This window comes from Patagioenas fasciata, chromosome 2, assembly GCF_037038585.1.
Source record: "Patagioenas fasciata isolate bPatFas1 chromosome 2, bPatFas1.hap1, whole genome shotgun sequence".
Lineage (NCBI taxonomy): Eukaryota > Metazoa > Chordata > Aves > Columbiformes > Columbidae > Patagioenas > Patagioenas fasciata.
In genome coordinates, this window is record NC_092521.1 from 15,846,126 (window position 1) to 15,866,524 (window position 20,399).

At 41.8% G+C, this 20,399-nt stretch overlaps 1 protein-coding gene across 3 annotated transcripts in view; it reads left to right on the top strand.

Moving 5' to 3' along the window:
- SAMD12 (sterile alpha motif domain containing 12) overlaps nt 1–20,399 on the top strand; it is a 176,359-nt gene that overhangs the window by 69,330 nt on the left and 86,630 nt on the right. For all 3 annotated transcript variants that reach the window (XM_071803840.1, XM_065830653.2, XM_065830654.2), the window contains exon 4: nt 14,591–14,731. In XM_071803840.1, the coding sequence (XP_071659941.1) occupies nt 14,591–14,731 (141 nt within the window). The remainder of the gene's footprint in view (nt 1–14,590; nt 14,732–20,399) is intronic.

Consider the following 20,399-nt stretch of genomic DNA (forward strand, 5'->3'; position numbering starts at 1 on the left):
CTGGGCAAGTCACTTTGCAGAGGATGTTTGGTCTGCAGAGTTGTAGGAAGGTGATTTACTTTTATTACATGGTGTTTATCCCAAGTTTGGAATGATATCTTATCCCATTAATTATTGCAGTCAGGTAAAAGCCAAAATCTGGCATCTATCCTTCGAAATACTGGATTTTTGTCAGTCTTCCTCTCTTTCTCAGATGCTCTCATTGCCCTTGCCTTAAAGCTGTGGAGTCTGGGCCAGTGATCTGACAGTACGTGCAGGTAGGAGGAGACCAATATTCGTTAGCATTTTCCTGTGTGACCTGACAGTGCTTCAGAAGCAGCGCTGGTTTAGAGGTTGGGATTGCAGAACACATCAAGGGTGTGTGGAAGAAGCACAAGCGAACTGATACAGACATAGCCTACAACTATAATTAATGGTCCCTGTGAATCAGGCAGAATATATGTGTAAAAATCCTTGACAGCTCTTCTGACTTGTGCAATGTGATATGCAGCATGTTGCCCTTCAGAAATAATCCAAAGTTGGATTTGAGATTACTGCTTTTTGGGCTCCTTTTCACACATTGTCTCTTACAGGACTTAACAGAAACAGCATTCCTTGGAGAAATGTGTTGTTGCTTTCCTCAAGCACAGTATCACCATCATTTACACCTCTTCTCTTTCTCCTCATTTCCAGTGTTTGGAAATGTTGAAACACCTTTTCATGTGGCATAAGAGCTGAGATGGCTCTGAAAACAGCAGAATCCTTCAAATGCCTAGAAGTGAAAAATAAATTTGCCATCGTCATTAAAAATTTAACCAAACATATTTCCTGATTTCCACAGTTGAGAGAATAAAGTTATTTAATAGTTTAGAACAGGTAAGAAACAGCAGAGGAAATCCTTTCCGACTGCTCTGACTTCTGTCATTGGACACACAGAAATCACAAGGGAGGAAATAATTTTGTCTCACCTCTGAACTTCTGCTTTCTGAGAAACCAGCTTATGCTTTTGGTCTTCAGGAAGAGCTAAGAAATCATCAAGTCCTCTTGTTTTTTACAATTGAACAGACCCTTATTTAGCAGATGTACTATGTTAGTAGAACTGGTGGCTCCGTAATGTTGCCACATTGATGTTGGTGATGGTTCCTCAAACATCTTTTAGCATTGAGGCTAATTAGTATGGGATGTCTCGTGCCAATGCTGCTAAGAGCTTTTACTCTTCAGGACAAGAAGGCTGCATTCACACCATCTATGGGGAACAGCCCCTGACCTCGGCTTGTTCCTGAACCACACCTGGGAGTTTCTGGGGAAGCGTTAAGTGGCCTGGGCCAGAAATCATCCCAGAAACCACTGGTGTGATTTGATAGTAGAAATGGCCGAGTTCCAGTGCCTGGATAATGGTAGCACTGGTTAATTTACTGAAATGGACAGTGGTGGGGAATAGACATTCTTGGAAACAGCCACAGTCCTATTTTCAGAGCATGTGACATCAGGTGAGCTTCAAAGCCCTAAAAAAAAAATACGTATGTTTTACATGCTTAATAGCCCCCATCCTTCTGCCTTTCTAACCTTCCTAGTTGTAGCATTTCCTTTAGAGAAGCCCAGTGTCTGGATGCTCCTACTGAGGGCTGCTGCAGGTGGTGTACACTAGTATATGAACAGTTTTGCATGAGGTTCCAAGTAGCTAGGTATTTTGTCACCTGTCTCCTTGGTTTGCACATTTCAATCGAATGTATTGATACACAGATTATGTAGGACTCTTATATACAGTAGCTGATAATTGTGACCTTGCTAAGTCTCTCAAAGTTCAGGCAGCCAGATTTGCTGCTCTGCACCTTTGCAGAATAGAATCAGAAAGTCACTGAGGTTGGAAGGTGGCTCTGGAGGTCATCTTGTCCACCCCCTGCTCAAAGCAGGATCAGCTAGAGCTGGTTGTCTTGCACTGTGTCCCATCTGTTTTGAGCATCTCCAACAATGGAAACTCCACAGCTTTTCTGAATGTAGGTTCTAGTGTTCAAGCACGCTCACAATAAAAAGGTTCTTTAAATTTAAATGGAGCTTCTTGCGTTATGGTTTGTGCCCATTGCCTCTTTGCTCCTCCCATCAGGTATTTACACGCATTGAAAAGCTCCCCGTGAGCCTTCTCCTGGCTGAGCAGCCTCAGCTCTCTCAGCCTTTCCTGACCAGACAGATGCTCCAATCTATTAGTCATCCTCATGGCCCTTTGCTGGACTTGCTTCAGTACGTCCGTGTCTCCCTTGTACTGGGGAGACCAGCCCTGGACTTGGGACTCCAGATGTGGCCTCACCAGGGTCAAGTAGAGGGGAAGACCAGCTGGAAACGCTCTGCCCGCTGCAGCCCAGGATACCATTGACCTTCTTTGCTACAAGGGCGCATTGCTGACTGATGTTCAGCTTGGTATCCACCAGGACCCCAGGTCCTTTTTGTGCTAGCTGCATAATGAAAATGTTTCCTACACCACTATAAATGGACCTTATGTCATCTCCTTATCGTTTAAGTAACATCTTGCTGCCGAGAGCAAATACAAGGTCTCGAGGACATGACTGCGAGTGCAGAAAGAATCTTGGCCTTCCCATCTTCAAGGTCATCAGAAAATTGCTTGGGAGCAGGCTAGAAATAACTTGGTTTAGATCAGCTTCTTATGCAACTGTGTCGAAGGATTTGTAGCTGATCGTTCAATCTATAGACAGCTGTGATCCTACTTACCGTCCAGCCAGCTTACTTCTGGAGTATTGACAGGATTTCACACTGTCGGTGCTCACGTGGTGCACAGCATAGTGCTTAACCAGGGAAGCTTTGCAGCCTGAGAAAACTGCAGAAGATAACTTGTTCCAGTGGGAAGAAAAGAGAAGAACACTGGTGAGGAAAACTAAGCACTATGTGTATTGCAAAGAGGACTCAGAGGAGAACATTACAGAAGAAATACAAGAGAATTGAGCAAAGAGTATTTACAGATCAGGATATTTGTTTTAGAATTTTAGTTATACACTGGAAGATGAAGTAAATAATTTCTTAGTATCTGTTGTTGCTTTTGGGGTTTGTATGGCTGCGATTCAGATCTTGCTACGTGATTGTTGTTACTTACTGGAGTTTCACAAAACACGGATCTGCAACCTAGGAAAGAGTGTTAAGCCTAAAAGATTATTTGTCATGTAGAAACAAGAAATCGTATTCGTGCATAACCAAAACTACATTTGAAACTAACCCTAAAATGATTTGGCTTTTGCACTGAGGAGTGAGTGTAAGCTAATGAATGCAGATGAAGATAAACAATTTAGCACTTGACTAAGGATTAAATTTGTTCTCAGCGTTAGTACTCAGAAGACATTCTCTAGACTCTAGTGGTTTGGGAAAGTTTTGCCAGGCTGAAAATGATGTATTAGTTTTCTTTGTTTTCTGTATGTGTGTAAACCAGTGGAAAAATGATTTTGTATATTTGTGTTTGAACTCTGATCTGAGTAGATGCATCTTTGTTGAACTTGTCAGAATAGTCACTCTTTGCATCAGGAAAGTGTCTGGCCCTGGACTTAACCAGTGCATCATGAATATCTCATACATATTCTGTAAGGAAAAGCACTGTGCTTAAAGTGTGTCCTCTGCTCTTTGGGTCTGCTTGGAGAGCTGGTCTTCAGTATTACCATGGGAAAATTCTGTGGTGATAGTTTCTAGTCTTCTTCCTGTATAAATCATTATATGCAAATTGTTGATTAGGGTTATAATACATTCAGTATCAACAGTTGTTGCTTTTTCACTAATGTGAATTTATTGATTAATTAGTATTTGTTCAACTTGGTGTATCTTTAGCAAAAAGACTTGGAGGTGGATCATGTTGTGTTCAAGTGTGTCCTCTCCATATGCTGTTTCTCAAAAACAAGGTGTACCTGAAGATTCATACATAATACAGTGCTTTAATGTTTGCTGTTCTGAAGTGATGCAGACTGTCTGAAAGAGAAAAAAAAATATAGTAGAAAGAAAACCCACTGAAGCTGCCAGAAAGACGACATAATATAAATTTTAAAAAACTAAACAATTTCCTGAGGTTTGGGAGTTTACTAATACTTGTTTGGTTTATATACGTTTCCTTTTCTTCCTCTTTCTTACGCTTTTTTTCCAAGGCCTTTTGGGATGCTGGGTATCATGCAGAGGTAACCAGCCCCCCAGTACTGCTGCCTCCTTCTTGTACAGACCCCAGTAACCTGATCTGCTCTCAACTCTATTCCAAAACCTTCATTTAAAGACCACAAGGACCTGAGAATCACCCATTTCACTGCTTGATGACTCTGATTGTGAATTAGCCTCCTTATTGAACTAATTTGTCATTTAAATTAGCTTAGGTTTGCTTTGCAGCGCTCATTTCTTGTTTTGCTCCTTCTTGCTGGATCAAATCCCATTGGGAATGGGAGAATTGTTCTGCCATTTCAAGATGCTGGTGAGGTTCCTCTCACAAGCAGCTCTAGGTATTGCTGTGGTCACTGGAAGCCATCCACGGACCTTAGGCTCAGCTGGAGCTCAAGCTAGCCAACTCTATTTTTCTTAATTAGTCCCGAAACTAGAAGCTTTTGGAGGCTGAGCGAGTATATTGGGAAAGCGTTGTTATATTCGTGCTGTGCTCCCAAGCTCCTTACTAAGTGTCTCCTGCTGAGCATCCAGAGAGTGAGCAGCAGGCACAGATCCTATTACATGTAATGCAGGACCTCAGTGTGATGCCCTGGATTGCAAACTGAATTCCTGAATTATCATCCAGAACAGCCCCTTGTGTGGTTGCCAAAAAAGCCTGGAGGTGCCTAAACATCCTATTCCCCTTTTTATTGTAGCCGTGCATTTAGCTCGGTGCCTGGAGTTGCTTCTTGATGCCCCAACTTGCCCCAGCTTGAGTAGGAGAGCAAAAGGGTTGAAGATGTCCTTGCTCGTTGCAGGGGATTGGACTAGATGACCTTTGAAGGTCCCTTCCAACCCAAGCTGTTCTATGATCCTGTGATTCTAGGGGTTTTTCTACAGAAGATCACACAATGTCTTCCTGCCTTCCTGCACCTTGTAGGGAAAATGAGCTTTTATTTTGCCTTGGGAGAACGGGACCCACAGCCAGAGCAGGGGCTGGGCTGCGTGTTCCATTTGTATCACAGTGCCAGGCTGCAGCCTCTGGTGAGGCTCCTGTATATTTGTGTTGTGTTGTTATTATTATTATTGGTCCTGCTTCTCTCTGCATGGTAGAATGTCTTGCTGGGTCAAATGCACAGGATATGGGAAGCAGAATTTCAAAAAATAAGATCTAGGTTCTGTTACTTTTGTTGCTTACAGATTAGGTACAATAACTCATTACTTAGGTATCTGTTTTATTTTTGATCCGAAATGACTGTGGTCTCACAATGTTCTGTAGGTTGAGTGTAAGTACTTAATAGGAGGAATAGACCAGCAGAATAAAATCCTTATGTCCTGATTCTCCTCACAGCTACAGTAATAAAGGCTGGAATAAATGCAAAGGAGCTCTGCAAAGTTTGTTCTACTACTGAACCAGCAATGAAGCAAAAGATTAGTGTCTGCATCTGTAAGACTGTGTATCTAATTGAATAGAGGTGACTTTTACAATAGGAAAACTGTTCTTCCCTTAGGTTATAAAACAGGCAGCATAAACTGCAAGTTAGGGGCCCATCAGAGGTGGTGTGTGCAGCCCAACGGGTGCCAGACTGCCAGTTAAAGCCCCCAAAGCAAAGTGGTAGAGCAAAAACTGCATCAGGAGAGATGTGGCTGATTCTTCCTTCAGGTTAGGAGGGCTGAAGCAGTCTGCGGTGCTTAACCTATGAGCGTGCTGCTTTTAATTTTCCATTTTTATTAACATGAATTATTAACATCATGAATAATGACACAAAACCTTTCTCAATTCCATTTTTTATTAAAAAATGAAGGCTAAAGCTGGTACAGGCACAGAAGAAAGCACCACTGAAAGCTGCTTGGAGATAACAATGTGGAGCAGGAGGGTGCTAGGGCTACAGATTGGGAAATGTTGTAATGTTGTATGTACCTCAGCATTGGGTTATGAAAGCTTGTTTTAATATTTAATAAAATTTTGATTTTTCTGCCTTTTTTTTTTTTAACAAGACGATGATTGGAAACTCTTACTAGAAAATGTAAGTTCTCAGATTCTGTTCTGCTGGAACCTGTGGTGGCCCACAGAGCTTTCATAATGCAGTCCAGGAAGCTGGCAGGTCACATTGTGTAGGTCCTCCCTGCTTCTCACAAGTTTGGCATTAAAAGAAACTCCTGAAATGAATTAAACATATTGAAAATGCTATTTCTTTGTGTAGATTTTTGCCTGAACGCTGTATGGCAGTTAGAGTAATCAGGAGGAAGAAGGGACAGCTTTCCCCAGCATCGCAGGATAAGTGAGGTGTGCCCTGCAGTCCTCTTCTGAGGCATTACAAAAATGTGAAACATATTGCATGTAAATGGATTGTCTTTCCTCATCCTTCCATATGTTGCATACTGTGTCCTTGGTGTGTATTTTGTGGCGTAGCACCCTTGGGTTGTTGGATGGAATGTTTAGTAGGAAATGAGAACAAGCAGCAACACTCACTGGCGAGTTCCGTTCCTCAGCGCCCAGAGCCTGGGCTTCAGCCACCCGAGTGCTGCATCCCAGCGCGGTCCAGAGAGCTCAGAGGTACACGTGGCTGTGGTAGGAGCAGGTGTTGTCCTCAATTAATTAAGCAGCAGCTGCTTTTGAATTCATGGGACTTGCTCCCTTTCCTGGATGCTCACACCAGGCAGAACTGCAGAACCCCTTTTTCCTTAGGGATGTCAGAAGGTAAGACAGTCTCGTGTGTGATCTCAAGGATCTCCCAGCCTTAGTAGGGTTGGGCACTTCAAGAATGAGTGTTGGGGTTTTTTGTGTGCATGCGTATTTGTGGTTATTTCTCTTTTGGTAATACATGACCCTTTTTTTCTGGAAGAAAACTGATTTTTGTAAGCTCCACCATTAGTAGTTACAGGAAAGGCTCTTGTTTGAGTTGCTGTAAAGAGTTCAGTCAATTCTAATGCTTTCCAAATTGGCTTTCCCTTTCCTAATCTGTTCTGTGTAGAAGCTGTGCCTTATAATATACAAATGTGTGTTTACTCCTGAATAAATTAACAGGAGTTTTGCCAGCAGGCAAGATCTAATGTGATTTTTTTAATTAATAAAGAAATGGGATATGTAATGCATAATGGGTTGCACACTGAGCGACATTAGATTAACTAGGAATTGAAGTACTGCGTGTCCTGCTGATGGTGGACAAAATCAAAGGTGTTGACAGATTCACTCACTCCATCGCAAACAAAAAAGACCTTGAGGTTATTTATTTGAATAGGGGGAACATAAATCTAGTACACAGATACCAGCAAACAATAGTCCTGGATTTTGTTTCTTAAAAAATACGATGTGCAATATAATAGAAGTCCATTATTATATGTCTTTATATCTTTATATATAGCTGTAGATAATATATAATTTTGTATGGCAGGAAGCAGGTTGACAAATGTATATACAACAAGCAATGTGGATTTATAGACTGCCTGCTAAAGGTTTACATTTATCCTTAATTTACTTTGTGGGTCCTATCGGGTCCTTCCTGAGAGCACTAAAAATGGTTGTCTCACATTTTACAGTACATTTGAAAAGTGGCGTAATATGATTTGTGCCTGAATTTATATTTCAGGGGGGAATTCAAGTTATTACTATTTCCTCCTATTAAAATCATCAGGTCCTGAATATGTTCAGCTGAAAAACAGGACTGTCTAACAGTCTTTTACTCAAGACTTGTAAGGAATCAATATAGTTCCCATCAGTACAGTAAATTACTTACTGAACCACTTCCAGTAATCACGATGCACAATTTCTCATTAACCCCTTCCCTTCTCTGTATGGAACCAATATTGTCTTAGAATAAAATTACTTTGGAATATATCTGTAAATCATGAGACACTAATTTTGTATTGGGAAATGCAACTAAGTTAAAGATTGTGTTGAGTTACTTTCCTTTCATATCCTGTTCATGCTTGCAGTTCAGAAGGCTGGAGGGAGGAGATGCAGAAGAACTGTGACCTGAGAGGCAGTTTATGGAAATAAACTGGTTTTATTGTAGATTCGTTGGCAGCAGTAGCAATAGTCGTCACTTCCTCTGTCAGAACTATAAACAGACCTGATGTGAAGACAAAGGATGCAGATAATATTCGGAAAGTGCCTTTGTTTACATCGCTGCTTTTTTGGGTTTGATCAGACATGAATTGACCAGTATGACAGGGGTTTTGGGGAGGAACTTTACTGTAGAGCTGGCCTTATATAGATCCAGCAAATGATGAATGAAAAAGAGCCAGAAAATCACCTTATTCTTTGATGATGTTAACAAATAAAGGTGTGTCCAAAGCTAATTTGATACCTGAGCAAATGCTTTCCTGTGCTTTCCTGCGCTTCCACTGGAGCTGTGCTGGAGTCTGGGGCCGCTCCCATTCCCGTGACTTACCAGAAAGTAATTCCTGCAGCTCCATGGGGGTTTGCTGCACTTGTTAACAGGATGAGAAAGCACAAGAATGCTGGCTTCGTGCTGGAGAACTTCCTCAGTTGGAGATCTCTGATATTCATAGTCTTAAATAGTCTTCTTTGCTCCTTCTGGTCCCTATCATTAGAAACTGTTGTTACCTCTGCTTTATTTCCATACCAGTGTCCCTTGTGTCTCCTATCTGTTGAAGTTGGTCCCCAGTTGAGAGCTGTTCATCGTGTCAGAAGTACCAGCAGCTACCAATGGCAATTTTGGGAGCTAATTCTCCTTTGCATAGGCTGACAGCTGCCATTCTGTTAGTCTGTAGATCAATAAAGTGTTTCCTGCTATGGTGAATCTGAGGAAAAATTAATCCATTTTTACCTTTGAAGTGAGTCTTCCCTGATTAGTGACATTAGATAGTTAAAGTGGGACAAAAAGGGTGGTGATGCAAACTGCAGTTTACCAAGTGTCTGCACCAGTCTTAGGGCTAAAATGATTAGTAAGGCGAGTCAGATCTAACAGCTTTTGCAAGAAAAGCGCTAGATTTGCCACAGGGCACGGATGACAAAGTGGCTGATGTGTCTGGTTGACTAGTAATGAGACTGACATGAGAAGGAAAGACGTGCTCTTAATTTCTCATGTGCAAAGCAGAAAATCTAGGACTGTAGAAGATCTGATGGGTTATCAAGAACAGAATCATGAAGTCATATCATGCTCTGAAAATTTGATTGATTTCTGATTTGTGCTGCTTCTTTTACAAGATATTTCTGAACCCAGCGTCCTCAATTGTATTCATGTCTATTTGTTCTCTTTTCAACTTAGTTCTCTAGTTTAATATTCTTCTCTTTGCCTAATGTTTTTCTCCGTCCACTGCCATTGTGAGGCCATTTTCATTCTATAGGTGACTATTTGTTTTTCTCGCCTCCTCTCATAATTTCACCATTCCTCACTATGAAGTCATAGCCTTTCTCTCTGCCTGTTCTTGTTTGAATTCTTCTTTCCTGAGTATACGATGAGAATTTTATACTTGAGTCTCAACAGCACCTGAATAATGGTATTCATGTCTGTGTCTCTTCTTACTTGATAAGGCCTAGGAGGTTTGTTTTTAAGCACTGAAGTGAAGCCAACAATCAGTGTATATAAGGAAGAGGAAAACTGTGATCAGACTATTTCAAGTAGAAAAATCCGGTGAACTAGAATTATGAATGTTTGTGGAACTGAAGAGGTAAATACAAAAGCAAATTGTTCTATCAATTAAGAATATCCTGTTGTGTCAACAATTTTGATTAGTGTTTGCAGCATTTAAGTATAAACTTGAAAAAGTTTTCATCTTGCATAGTTTAGGGGCTTAGTGAATCCCATGTTCCTGTTTTTCTAGGTTTGTCAGCCGGATCCTCCCAGAAATACGATCAAAAGGCTTATAGCTGAAGTTTAGAAATCATGAAAGCGACAGATAAGCTGAATGTTGAACTGTTAATTAAACGGTGCAATGCAAGAAGTAGAGAACACTTGCAGCAATTAGTAAGAAATTAATATAAAACAGATAAAAATGGGCAGTGAGCTTCTGGAATTTGCTACCTCAGGAGGCTGCAGAGGCACACAGTATCAGGAAGAACAAAAGACTAGTTTATGGACATCAGGACAATAAGTAGGTGCTAGAAATACCATACTCTCTAATAACCCTAGTATAGCAGTTCTAGATCCTGGCATGATACAAAGGGAATGACTTCAGAAAGTTACCCTCTCAATAGCTCTCCTGAAATGTATCTCCTGCCACCAGTCTGAGTTCAGGGCTGAGTGAGCTGTTGGTCTGGCGTTAGGGCATGTTTTAATGTCCTTATGTTCTTCAACCTGTTCTTTATTTCCTAGATTCTATGCCCCATGGTAAGCAAACTGCAAATCTTGTCTTGATATTCAGGTGTGCCCCTCGTATTGTGCTCAGGAGACAAGATCACCTTTCTTAGCCATAGTTTGCACACATTATTTGTTCCCCTAGTGGTTTATTGTTTTCATCAACTTTAAATTAGTCATAGTTTTCTTCAGGGTTTTGCGTGAGAGCAGCCTCTTACTATCTGCTCTTGGTTCCCTGTCTTTCTTCAGTTCTTCCTCATGTTTAATAAATCCTTTCTTACTGATTCGTTCACCTCTATCGCACGTGTATTCTCAAGACTTCTCGCCTGGTGCCACTCTAGGTCCTGAGCTGGAAGGAAAGTCGAGTCCAGCTCCTATCCCTGCATATGACAACCCCACAGTTCACCCCATGTGTCTGAGGGTGCTGTCCAGTCTCTTCTTGAACACTGTCAGGCTTGGGGCCGTGACACCTCCCTGGGGAGCCTGTCCCAGTGTCCAGCACCCGTGGGGTGTCTGTGAACGGCAGCTGGCACAGCTTCCCAGGCTCTGGGAGGAGAGCAGTGGGCTACACCAGTGCAGGGAGGTGGGAGCGTTCCTGGTCAGATGCAGCAGACCCTGCCGTGTTCCTTGCTCTAGGGCTAATGCCAACCGCATCCGACCATTGCTTATAGTCATATTAATGTTCTGTGGCATGCAATGTTTCTCCCTCCATTCAAATTTTCATCTAATTCCAGCTTGATCGAATGAGAACTGCAGCAGCCAAGTCATATTAGGAAAAATTAGGCCATCAATCCATTATTAAGCTGGAAAGTATTTTATATTCTGTGTCTGCCCTCGAGGTGTCTCTGAACATTCCATGGCTGATCTGTCCTGAGTGTAAGAGGGCTGGGGTTTAGGTGCTAGGAGATGCGTACAGATACTGAGGGAATTGTGTGGTTTCTTTTATAGCCTTTGGTTTCCAGCCTTGCAGCTAGCTAGAGCCAAGGCCTGGGTGTTTGTGACTGCGATCTTTATGGTTCTTTATGCTTTTGGAAAGAATCTCCCGGTGTCTTTTACACAGGCAGCTGCTACATCTAGAGGTAGCACTAGTTCTGTAGCATTGGGAAATTTTCCTGAGATGTAGGTAAAGTTCCTTTACTTGTGTTCTAGCAAAGATCAGTATACACTGTTTGAAAATGTTACATTTGTTGCATGTTCTGTTCTTGATAATATATTCTATCCAGCACTCTCTGAAAAATCTATCCCAAATTTTTACTGTATAGCTGTCTCTGTTTTAACCATGATGCTTGCCAAAATGACCATCTTTCATGTATGCTTATTAATTTCCTTCATTACTCTTCTATTTTTCAAAGAAAATAGATCTTTATTATGAGATCCTTCACTCAGGCTGTTTCACAGAATCACAGAACAGCTCACGTTGGCACCTCTGGCGATCACCTACTCCCACCACCTGCTCAAAGCAGGGCTGACTGCAGCAGGTTGCTCAGGACCTTGTTAGTCAGGTTTTCAATATTTCCAAAGTCAGAGACTCCACAGTTTCCCTGGGTGACTGATTTCAGTGTTCAATAACCCTTGCAGAGTTCTTAGAACTAAATTATAACCCTTTCAGATATGTACAGTTCAGGAAGCAAGACAGTGAAGCATCCGAAATCATTACCTGGTTGTCAGGACCTTGGCCTCAGGAGCTACCTGGCTTTGGTGACTGATCCAGGCATTACTGATGTCTTTTCAATGGCATGACTTAGTACCAGAATAAAAAATTATTCCAGTTGTGAGTTGGATGTTGTTGTTGTGAGTGTGGAGGGGGAAGCAAGTGTGGGGAGGATTGAATTTCCTTAGTTCAGGTCACTTACTGCATTGTTGAAGTGGCACATTTGGGTGTTTGCCCACTCACCTCCTCACTGCCTCAGCATGTCACTTTGGATTTGGTGCAAGAAGGAGTTAATTTAAGGCAACTTGTAAAAGCTGCTGCAGATATTATGACTCAAAGACAATTTTTTCCAATGGCATTGTGCTTTGAGCCAAAACCATGGAGGAACTGGCATGCCAGGAGATGAAAAGAGACGTCTCTGTTCCGTGAACATTCAACCTCCAAAGGCAGCGACTGGGGTAGGGAACTGATTTGAATATGAAATAAAGAATTGCCCAGAGGGAGTAACAAGCAATGACTATATCCATGGCCAAAAAGAGGTGGAGGGCACTGGGTGAGACGCATGGCCTCTGTATGTCCTTTCATATTACTGTTGCTGACTCCCTGCCCTAAGATGACATACATGTTGGCACTCTTTAAACTGATGACTTGTTTATTTTTGTTTGCTTTCAATTGCTAGATTGACATTACAGACCATACTCTTGGACTGCTGTACATCCTTTGTAAATTGCTTTAAGATGTTTTAGTGTGATAAGGTGATACAAAAATTGAAGTCATTATTACTATCTGTATCACCAGGGGAGCTGGACAGCTGGCATTGATCTGGAAGAGACTGATTTCCATATTTTGTTATTACATTAACCCATAGAATTCTTCTTGTTTATGATTTCAAAGAAAGTTTTCCTAGTCAAAAGGTCATCCTCTGCAGCATGTAGTGCTGGAGAGACATGGAAGGGCAGAAAATAAATGAACCCTGTCATTTTTTATCTGATCAATAACATCTTGCTTTGTTAATAGTAATATCCCAGTATTTTATGTTGCGTCGTATCAAGAACCAACTAACAGCTTCACGGAACCGCTTGGAAGTGAGATCTCGCAGTTAGTGAAGGGTGCATCGCTAACTGCTTGGTCTGGGGCAAATATTATGCACCCCTTCCAATTCTTGGCATTTATCTTAGATTTTTTAATTAAAATAATCATAAAAATTCTGTACTCATTGCTGTTTTGTCAGTAAAGAGATTGAATAAGGGCCTTATCTTGCTGTGTTGAGTAACACTTTATGATGAGCTAAATTGTACCATTCATCCAAGAGCCACAGTGATGGTAGCACAGAGGCCGCTGTGTTGCAGAGGGAGTAACTTGCTCATCGCTGTTTCCTTCTGATTTCAGAGTAAAGCCTGAGAAATCAAAGAAGGTATTTTTAACAATTAAAAGTATTTACAGTCAAAACTAGAAGTTGAGTCTGGTTAAATGAGTGAATGAAACAACACGCCATTTTCCAAGGTAGTACTGATGCAGCTCTGCTGTGCTTTGCCAATGCTGGCCAAGGCACCTTTGCAGAGCAAATACATTTACTGGGAACCAAGTAGCGAGTCACAGGGCACTGCTCCCTGTACCTGCCTCACAGCAGGGATGAAGACCAAAGAAGGTTAAGTTTTGTTCTTCAGGTAAACCTCTGCTTGATGCTTTGGTTCTTAGCTTGGTCCAAATACTTCTTTAATGTTGGCATAGCCAGCGTGCTGCCTTCCTCCTCTTTGCTTCTAGCGTGGCAATGCCCAAAAGATGGAGTCAGAGCTCCACTAGCAGAATCTTTGATTTTTTTTAACGTCTACAATCTGCATGGGACTGTGGTTCAAAATTACCCTAATGGAAAAGAAAAGTCATGAACTAGGAATGATTGCCTGCAAAGACCATAGGCTCCTTATTGTTGGAAAATGTCTGTTTATAGTTGGGCAAACTTCTTTTTCAGGAATGATTTAGATACAGCTGATTCTGCAAAGAGAAGTCTCTGGCTCTTTTTTTCTGTTTCGCTGTGATAGGTTACTATTGAGAGGAATTTGGAAGGCTGGACCACAAAGTACAGGTCTCTCCTGAGAAATGGTGCTATTACACTATAAACAGGTCTGAATTGCAACAATATTCATCCTCAGTATATCTTAAATCGATTAAATTGGTCAAATTCACTTTCACTGCTGGTTTCTTGACAGTAATTTAGATGCTTGTAAATAGGTGAGGGTCTATTTAGGCACCTGGTCCAATTGTAGACATATGGGGGATATCCAACCTGTGGGAGACTTGCTGGTACTTATGAACAGCAATTGCTTGTCTCAAACAGCACAAGATACCTATTTTACATGCTTAAATGTCTCACAAAGCATCAAAACAATCCAGAAAAGCCAAAGAAAAGGGAAGAGCGGAACATAGATGCCTGGCAGTAAACCTAACTGATGAAACAATAACGCCTCAGAGTGAGGTGTTTCAGGGCTGAGAATTTTTTCTGTAGCAAATTAGCCTGTCAGAGTGAGAATACTGCACTAATGGAAATCCTTGGCTGATTTTTCTTTTTGACTTTTGCATCCAGGCCGTGCTTTGCTGAGACTTACTGACAAAAAGCTTGAACGAATGGGCATTGCCCAGGAAAGCCTGCGACAGCACATTCTGCAGCAAGTCCTTCAGCTGAAGGTGAGGGAAGAAGTCCGAAACCTCCAGCTGCTTACACAAGGTATGAAAAATAATTTTGATACGGACAGTTATTGAGATCAGGTAGGAGAAGTTTGCCTGAGGGCACAAAAGGTGACTTGACGTTCTCCCACAAGAAATGGCGTGTGAAAATGTCTCGTAGATTCCACATGCTTTCCAAGTTGGGAACAAAAGGTAAAAGAATGCATAAATAAGTAGAGATGCTCAGCTGCCTGTTTTGCATGATGAATTGGCTCCATCTACACCTTGACGGTGAGCTTACTTAACTGTCTGCTTGCTGAGATGAAAATAATTACATATAAAGGACACAAGTAGTGAACACGCTGTCTTTACAGACATTGTACATTTTGCATTAATTGTTTACTTTCAGTGTTAGATAAAAGAGTAATCTCTGGAAACTGTTTTATAGTAAGAGTTGTCAGTGGAAAATTACCTGTTAGACTCTGTTTTTTGCAGATGGCTGGTTCCTTTTTCATGTTGGAGTAATTTTATTGACTTGAACAGAGATGCTTGTAATTTATGCTGCTAAGAAAACGCAAAACTGGGCTCAATATGGAGATCTTGATTAGGAGACAGGGAAGAAGGAATAACAAAAAAGCTCCTACATATTTTCCAAATGAGGTTAAGATGGCTTATAATGACTTGTGTTATTAGCTCTTTATTAAGGCTTTTTAACAGCTGTGGTAACACGGAAGGAACATGATCATTGTGGTGATAGTGTAAAGTAACATGTAGACATCCTCTGCTATAGATATGCAATATTTTCTCAATGTTAAATGTTGTCTGGTAGTGCAATGAGATAACAAAACCCACATACTTCTGTAGTGTTTTGGTTCAGTGCCTATTATATGTCACATCATATGAAAAAAATAGAGTTCTTCAGTACATGCAGTGTATTTTTAACAAAATGTCCTTCACACATGGCATCATGTTCCTGATTAAGCCTTGCTCACTGTGTTTGGGGAAAAACTTTCTGATTAGTTGAGTAAGCTGCATTTTATCTGAACAAGCTGATGTCTTAGCTAAATTCAGGCTTGGTGGTGTGTGGGTTGTGGTGAGGAGCTTTAGGGCTCCTTCATTTTGCCATGACCCGTGAACATGACCTCACCTCATCTTGTGTTGTGCCAAAGGCAGCGCACCATGCTGAAGCATCAGTGCATTCCCCAGATGTTTAGAACTCTTCATCTATTTCTCCTTTCATCCATTATTCCTATGTCCTTTTCTTTAGTGTTGGCCGGGTTCTCTCTGCGCCCTCGTCTGGATTGGTGGCTTGAGATTTTGCCAGACTGCGAAGTCCTGGGCACCAACTGTCAGTGTTCTAGGCCTGCTTACAGAAATTGAGATTTTATTGATATGGGGCAATGAAGACCCACAAGTTATAAACTTGTGTCAGTTGATCACCGCAGTCCAGACAGATTTCTCCATAAACCTGGATTTGGCATTGGGAACTATGTGTTTCCAGGCTTCCCCTTTATTGTTTCTCTCTGGACACATCAACTGGTGTCTGAGTCACAATCAGTCAGGCAGCGGTGACTGTCATTTCTGGGAGTTCAGGGCAGCATCCTTTGAGATTTATTCCTTACCCGTGCAGCTGAGGATCCAATTTTGGACTTCGGTGAGAGGATCAATAAACACGTCCTGGACTATGAAGATAGTGATGGATGTATGGATGTGTGTTTAACGTAGTCTCTGCCATGTAGAGAGAACATTGTTATTTAGTCTAATCATATAAAGGCATGCTATCATATGTTTTATGAAAGCCAGCATGAGCTTACAGAAGAATGGTGGTCTGCAGCTCCTGCTGTCTTTGTGGAGCAATTCAGCTCCATCCAGCTTTCTCAAATAGAGCTGAAGTTCTAGGGCAGCACAGCAGTCCTGGAAACATTCCCCTGTGCAGCAGAACTGTGTTAATTGTGTGAGCCCAGAGCAGGGGGGGCAGTGAGTGGCAGCATGACAGCAGTGTTCCTGTCCCTTACCACCTCATTTACACCAGGTTGGAGTGTGTGTCTGTTGAAAGTGCTTGTTTGCAAGTGCTAAAGTTAAGATACAATTTCTCAGCTACCATGCAGTCTGTAAAGCGGTATGTCAGTTGTTCTCCAAAACTGGTTTTGTCCTCTTGCCCAGTTTCTTCAAACTGTCCATACGTGTTCTTATTATGGCTTACATGTTCCTAATCCAGGTTGTTACTGAAATAGCTTTCTGTAAGTGCTTTTCTGTTTTGGAGAACATTCAGAGAACATTTTTTCTCTGAAAAGTAACACATTTGCATGCCAACAGTTTCTGGCTTTTGGAAATTCCACTTGCAAAATGCAGGTCACAGTGTAGCTATTGCTACACAGGCTTTGCTGTCCTCCAAAATGTCCTCCAAAGCGAGGAGAAAAAAAGCCCTCTGACTCTCAGTGCACAGCTCAGGAGATCGATAGGTGAAAGAAGCCGTTAAAACCCATTTCTGGATTAATTTAGCACACAAGCTGGGTTGCAAGCAATGAGGTCCTAACTCAGAGCCCATTGATGTCAGCAAAAAGACTTCCACTGACTTTAGTTCATACCCCAATTGAAGCTGGAGCGAACGGGGAAAGTTTTAAAAAAGCATTATATAATACTTACCAGATATTTTCGGTGGTTTTGTGTTCTGTTTTCCACACAGAAAGTTAACCTCATTTTAAAAACTCAATAGAGAACTAGGATTCTTTTCTTCTTTTTCTGTTTCAGAAAAATTACTCAAAACTTTTTCATTCTTCTTCATTCAGGACACACCATCCAGTCTGTTCTGGGGGTCTTGGAGCCAGAATAGTATGTGATTGTGTAATTGAAGGCTTGTCTTGAGTTTTAGGAAGACTTTTCTTTGGAGTAAGAACTGCCTGATTGAGGCTATTATCAGCAGAAACACTATTCCAACCTCCACTAGGATAGAAGGACACAGGCCCAACTACTGATCTGGGCCTTTTTCCCCAGACTTAGTGATGTTGAAGAACTAATTTGACAAAATACCTTCCAGTGTCTCCTGGGGAGAGCTGCACACTGTTGGAAACACCATTATTGTACTGTTACCACTGTAAGGCTGAGTTGAAAGATCATTTTTCAAAAAAAGCCTTACATAACTACACAGAGAAGAAGTTATTTTGAGGTTTTTCAATGTGAGTCCTGCTTTTGGCAAGCATAGAAGAGACTGTCCTCAAAGTGGTGGAACAGTGCTATGTGGGATTCTGAGCAAAGTATCCACAGACAGCAATCTGCTAATAGGGCTAAGCTTAAGAAGCATTCTGGATTTGGATTAAATGGTACCTGCATTTAAGATTACACTGGACCCCCTCCTAAGCTCGTCTGTGAGTTTCATATAGGGCAAAGTGCTACTTGAATATACTGCCGGGCCACAGAATCTGCCAAATTGTCTTAAAAAAAAATTTCTCCTGCTAGCAAAATGTGTTAGAATAAAGCTCTGTGCTTCATTGAAAATCATCACAGCTGTTGATACCTGTTCAAATTATTTCTTCAGTAAGTTTTCTGCTCATCCTGATTTCCTTCCTTACTCCCCTCCTTCCTGCCTTGCCTCCCTCACTCCCTCCACCTACCCGCCACCTTCCCTTCTCTTCCCTCCCTGCCCCTCCCCTCCCCTCCTGGCCCTTCCCCTTCCCCATCCCCATCCCCTTCCCCTTCCCCTTTCCCTCCTTCCCCTTTCCCTTTTCCAGAACAGTCCCATTCCAAGCTGTTACGTTACCCCAGCACTGTGTTCTTCCAGGAAGGGAACTAGGGGGCCTTCAAAGATGCATCTCATCTTCTGAGGAAAGATGAAGTAAGAGCCATGTGTTCTAGTGATGGATCAGTCATTGGGTTTTAGCAGAACCTTATGACACAAACATCACCTTCTGGGTCCATGCGGTGAGTGAACCAGGGCCATGGAACTGCCCCAGCTGAAATGTGTTATAAGGATTTTTACAGCATTATCAACTTCTTAATACTAGACTAAAGGCATGGTTGATCAAAATTTGAGCTGCTTGGCACTGAACCCTCCCAGACTGTCAGAAAAAGTAAAGAATTAAAGACTTGCAGTATGAGGCTCTCTCCCATCTTCTGGATTCCCACATATGAAGACCTTCCCCACTGTGGTAGCGCCCATACACAGTGTGAGACATTAGGAGTTGCATGCCTGCCTAAAAAGGGACTGGAGCGATCAGAAAGTTTGACAACATGCGATCTTGTGAAGCGCAGAACTTGGAGGTCATTTGGAGTTAAGAGAATATCATTGCAGCTTTCTGTATGGATACGGTGGTATCTGGATTGCCATTGCCTCTTTCCTGTCCCCTGAAGAAGCATTACTTCACATCATCGTATTTCTTTGTCAACCCTGTAAAGAAGTCAGAACAACTGAAGTTCGTGATAGAAGGTCATCCTGTTACACTTCCAGGATGTACTGTTTTCTTTCCTGGGTATGTTCTGGACTCAAGGTTTTGGCACCCAAGGAATCATGAGTTCCTTCCGCCAGAAATACATTTTTCTTTGTCTGTAACAAACAGCAGATGTTGCCTCTGCTAGCGCTCCAGGTAGGCAGAGTGTTCGCCTTCCCCAGCAGCTGCTGGGGGAAGTGTGTCACACGTGAGGGATCTCGGGTTTGTGTCCCTGTGGTGATGTTCAGAGGCATGCGGCATTTGAAATGTGGACTGTCCTCTTACCAGGCACCCGTTTCTTTTGTTTTCGTTATCTTGGCGTCACCCTTTTCTTTTCCCTAACCCTGAAGCTTCCAGCTAGTCAGGAAGGGCCTTTCTTCTTATAGCACAAATTCCTATTCAGATGTTTCTTGCATATGCTGTATACATGGCATCTATCCAAAGCACAGAAAAAAACACTTGATATTTCCGAAGAGCTCCAGCAAACTTAATTCCGAGCTGATTTCCTTTGCTCTGTGCTCCTGTAATGCCCCAAAATCTCAGCGAGACCTTGTGAGTTGAATGCAAAGCATAGCATGGAAACACTGTCAGAAATTACTCAAAAGTAGTAGTTTATTCCTTAACATAGCATCAAAACTGTGTTCCAGGACTCAACATGCTAAATTGCATGATTATAGGTAAAGAAATCTTAACCTTCTTCTTGATATTTATTTTCACTGTATGCCCATACTCCTTTCCATTGTATGTCATTTTTCCTGTGCCACTGTAGGTATCTCAGCACTTAACAGTGCTCTTCCAAGCCTGTGAAATGACTTCACTACCATCCATTAGAGTACGAAAGAGCAGCCTTTGGTTTATTTTTCCCACTCCCAGTCAAGGACATTTTCAGCACTTACAGAGGACGTAGGCTCTGGAGTCAGAAGCTGTGGTTGTTCCTGGGAGGTTTTTCAGACTTTAGGCGATGTTAAGGATTCTGAAAATCAATTTTTTCAGGTTACAAGTATGCTCCGAGGGCTTCTCTATAGTTTTCATTTGTTTTAGCTGAAGCGGAATATCGTATGTGGAGTGTGTATCTGAGTGCAGATAAAATGTTTAAAATACATGCATCAGTGACGATAAATATCAAATTCCATCTATGGCATCAGTTATTTGAATTTCATGTGGCTGGTTTCTAGCTTCAGGAATATACTTTGCGGTGCAATCAATGGTCCCTGGTAGACCATTGAATTACTATGGTTCTGTTAGTTACCTTTTAGCTATTGCTGTGATGCTAATACATATTCATATCAAATAACCAAGTGATTC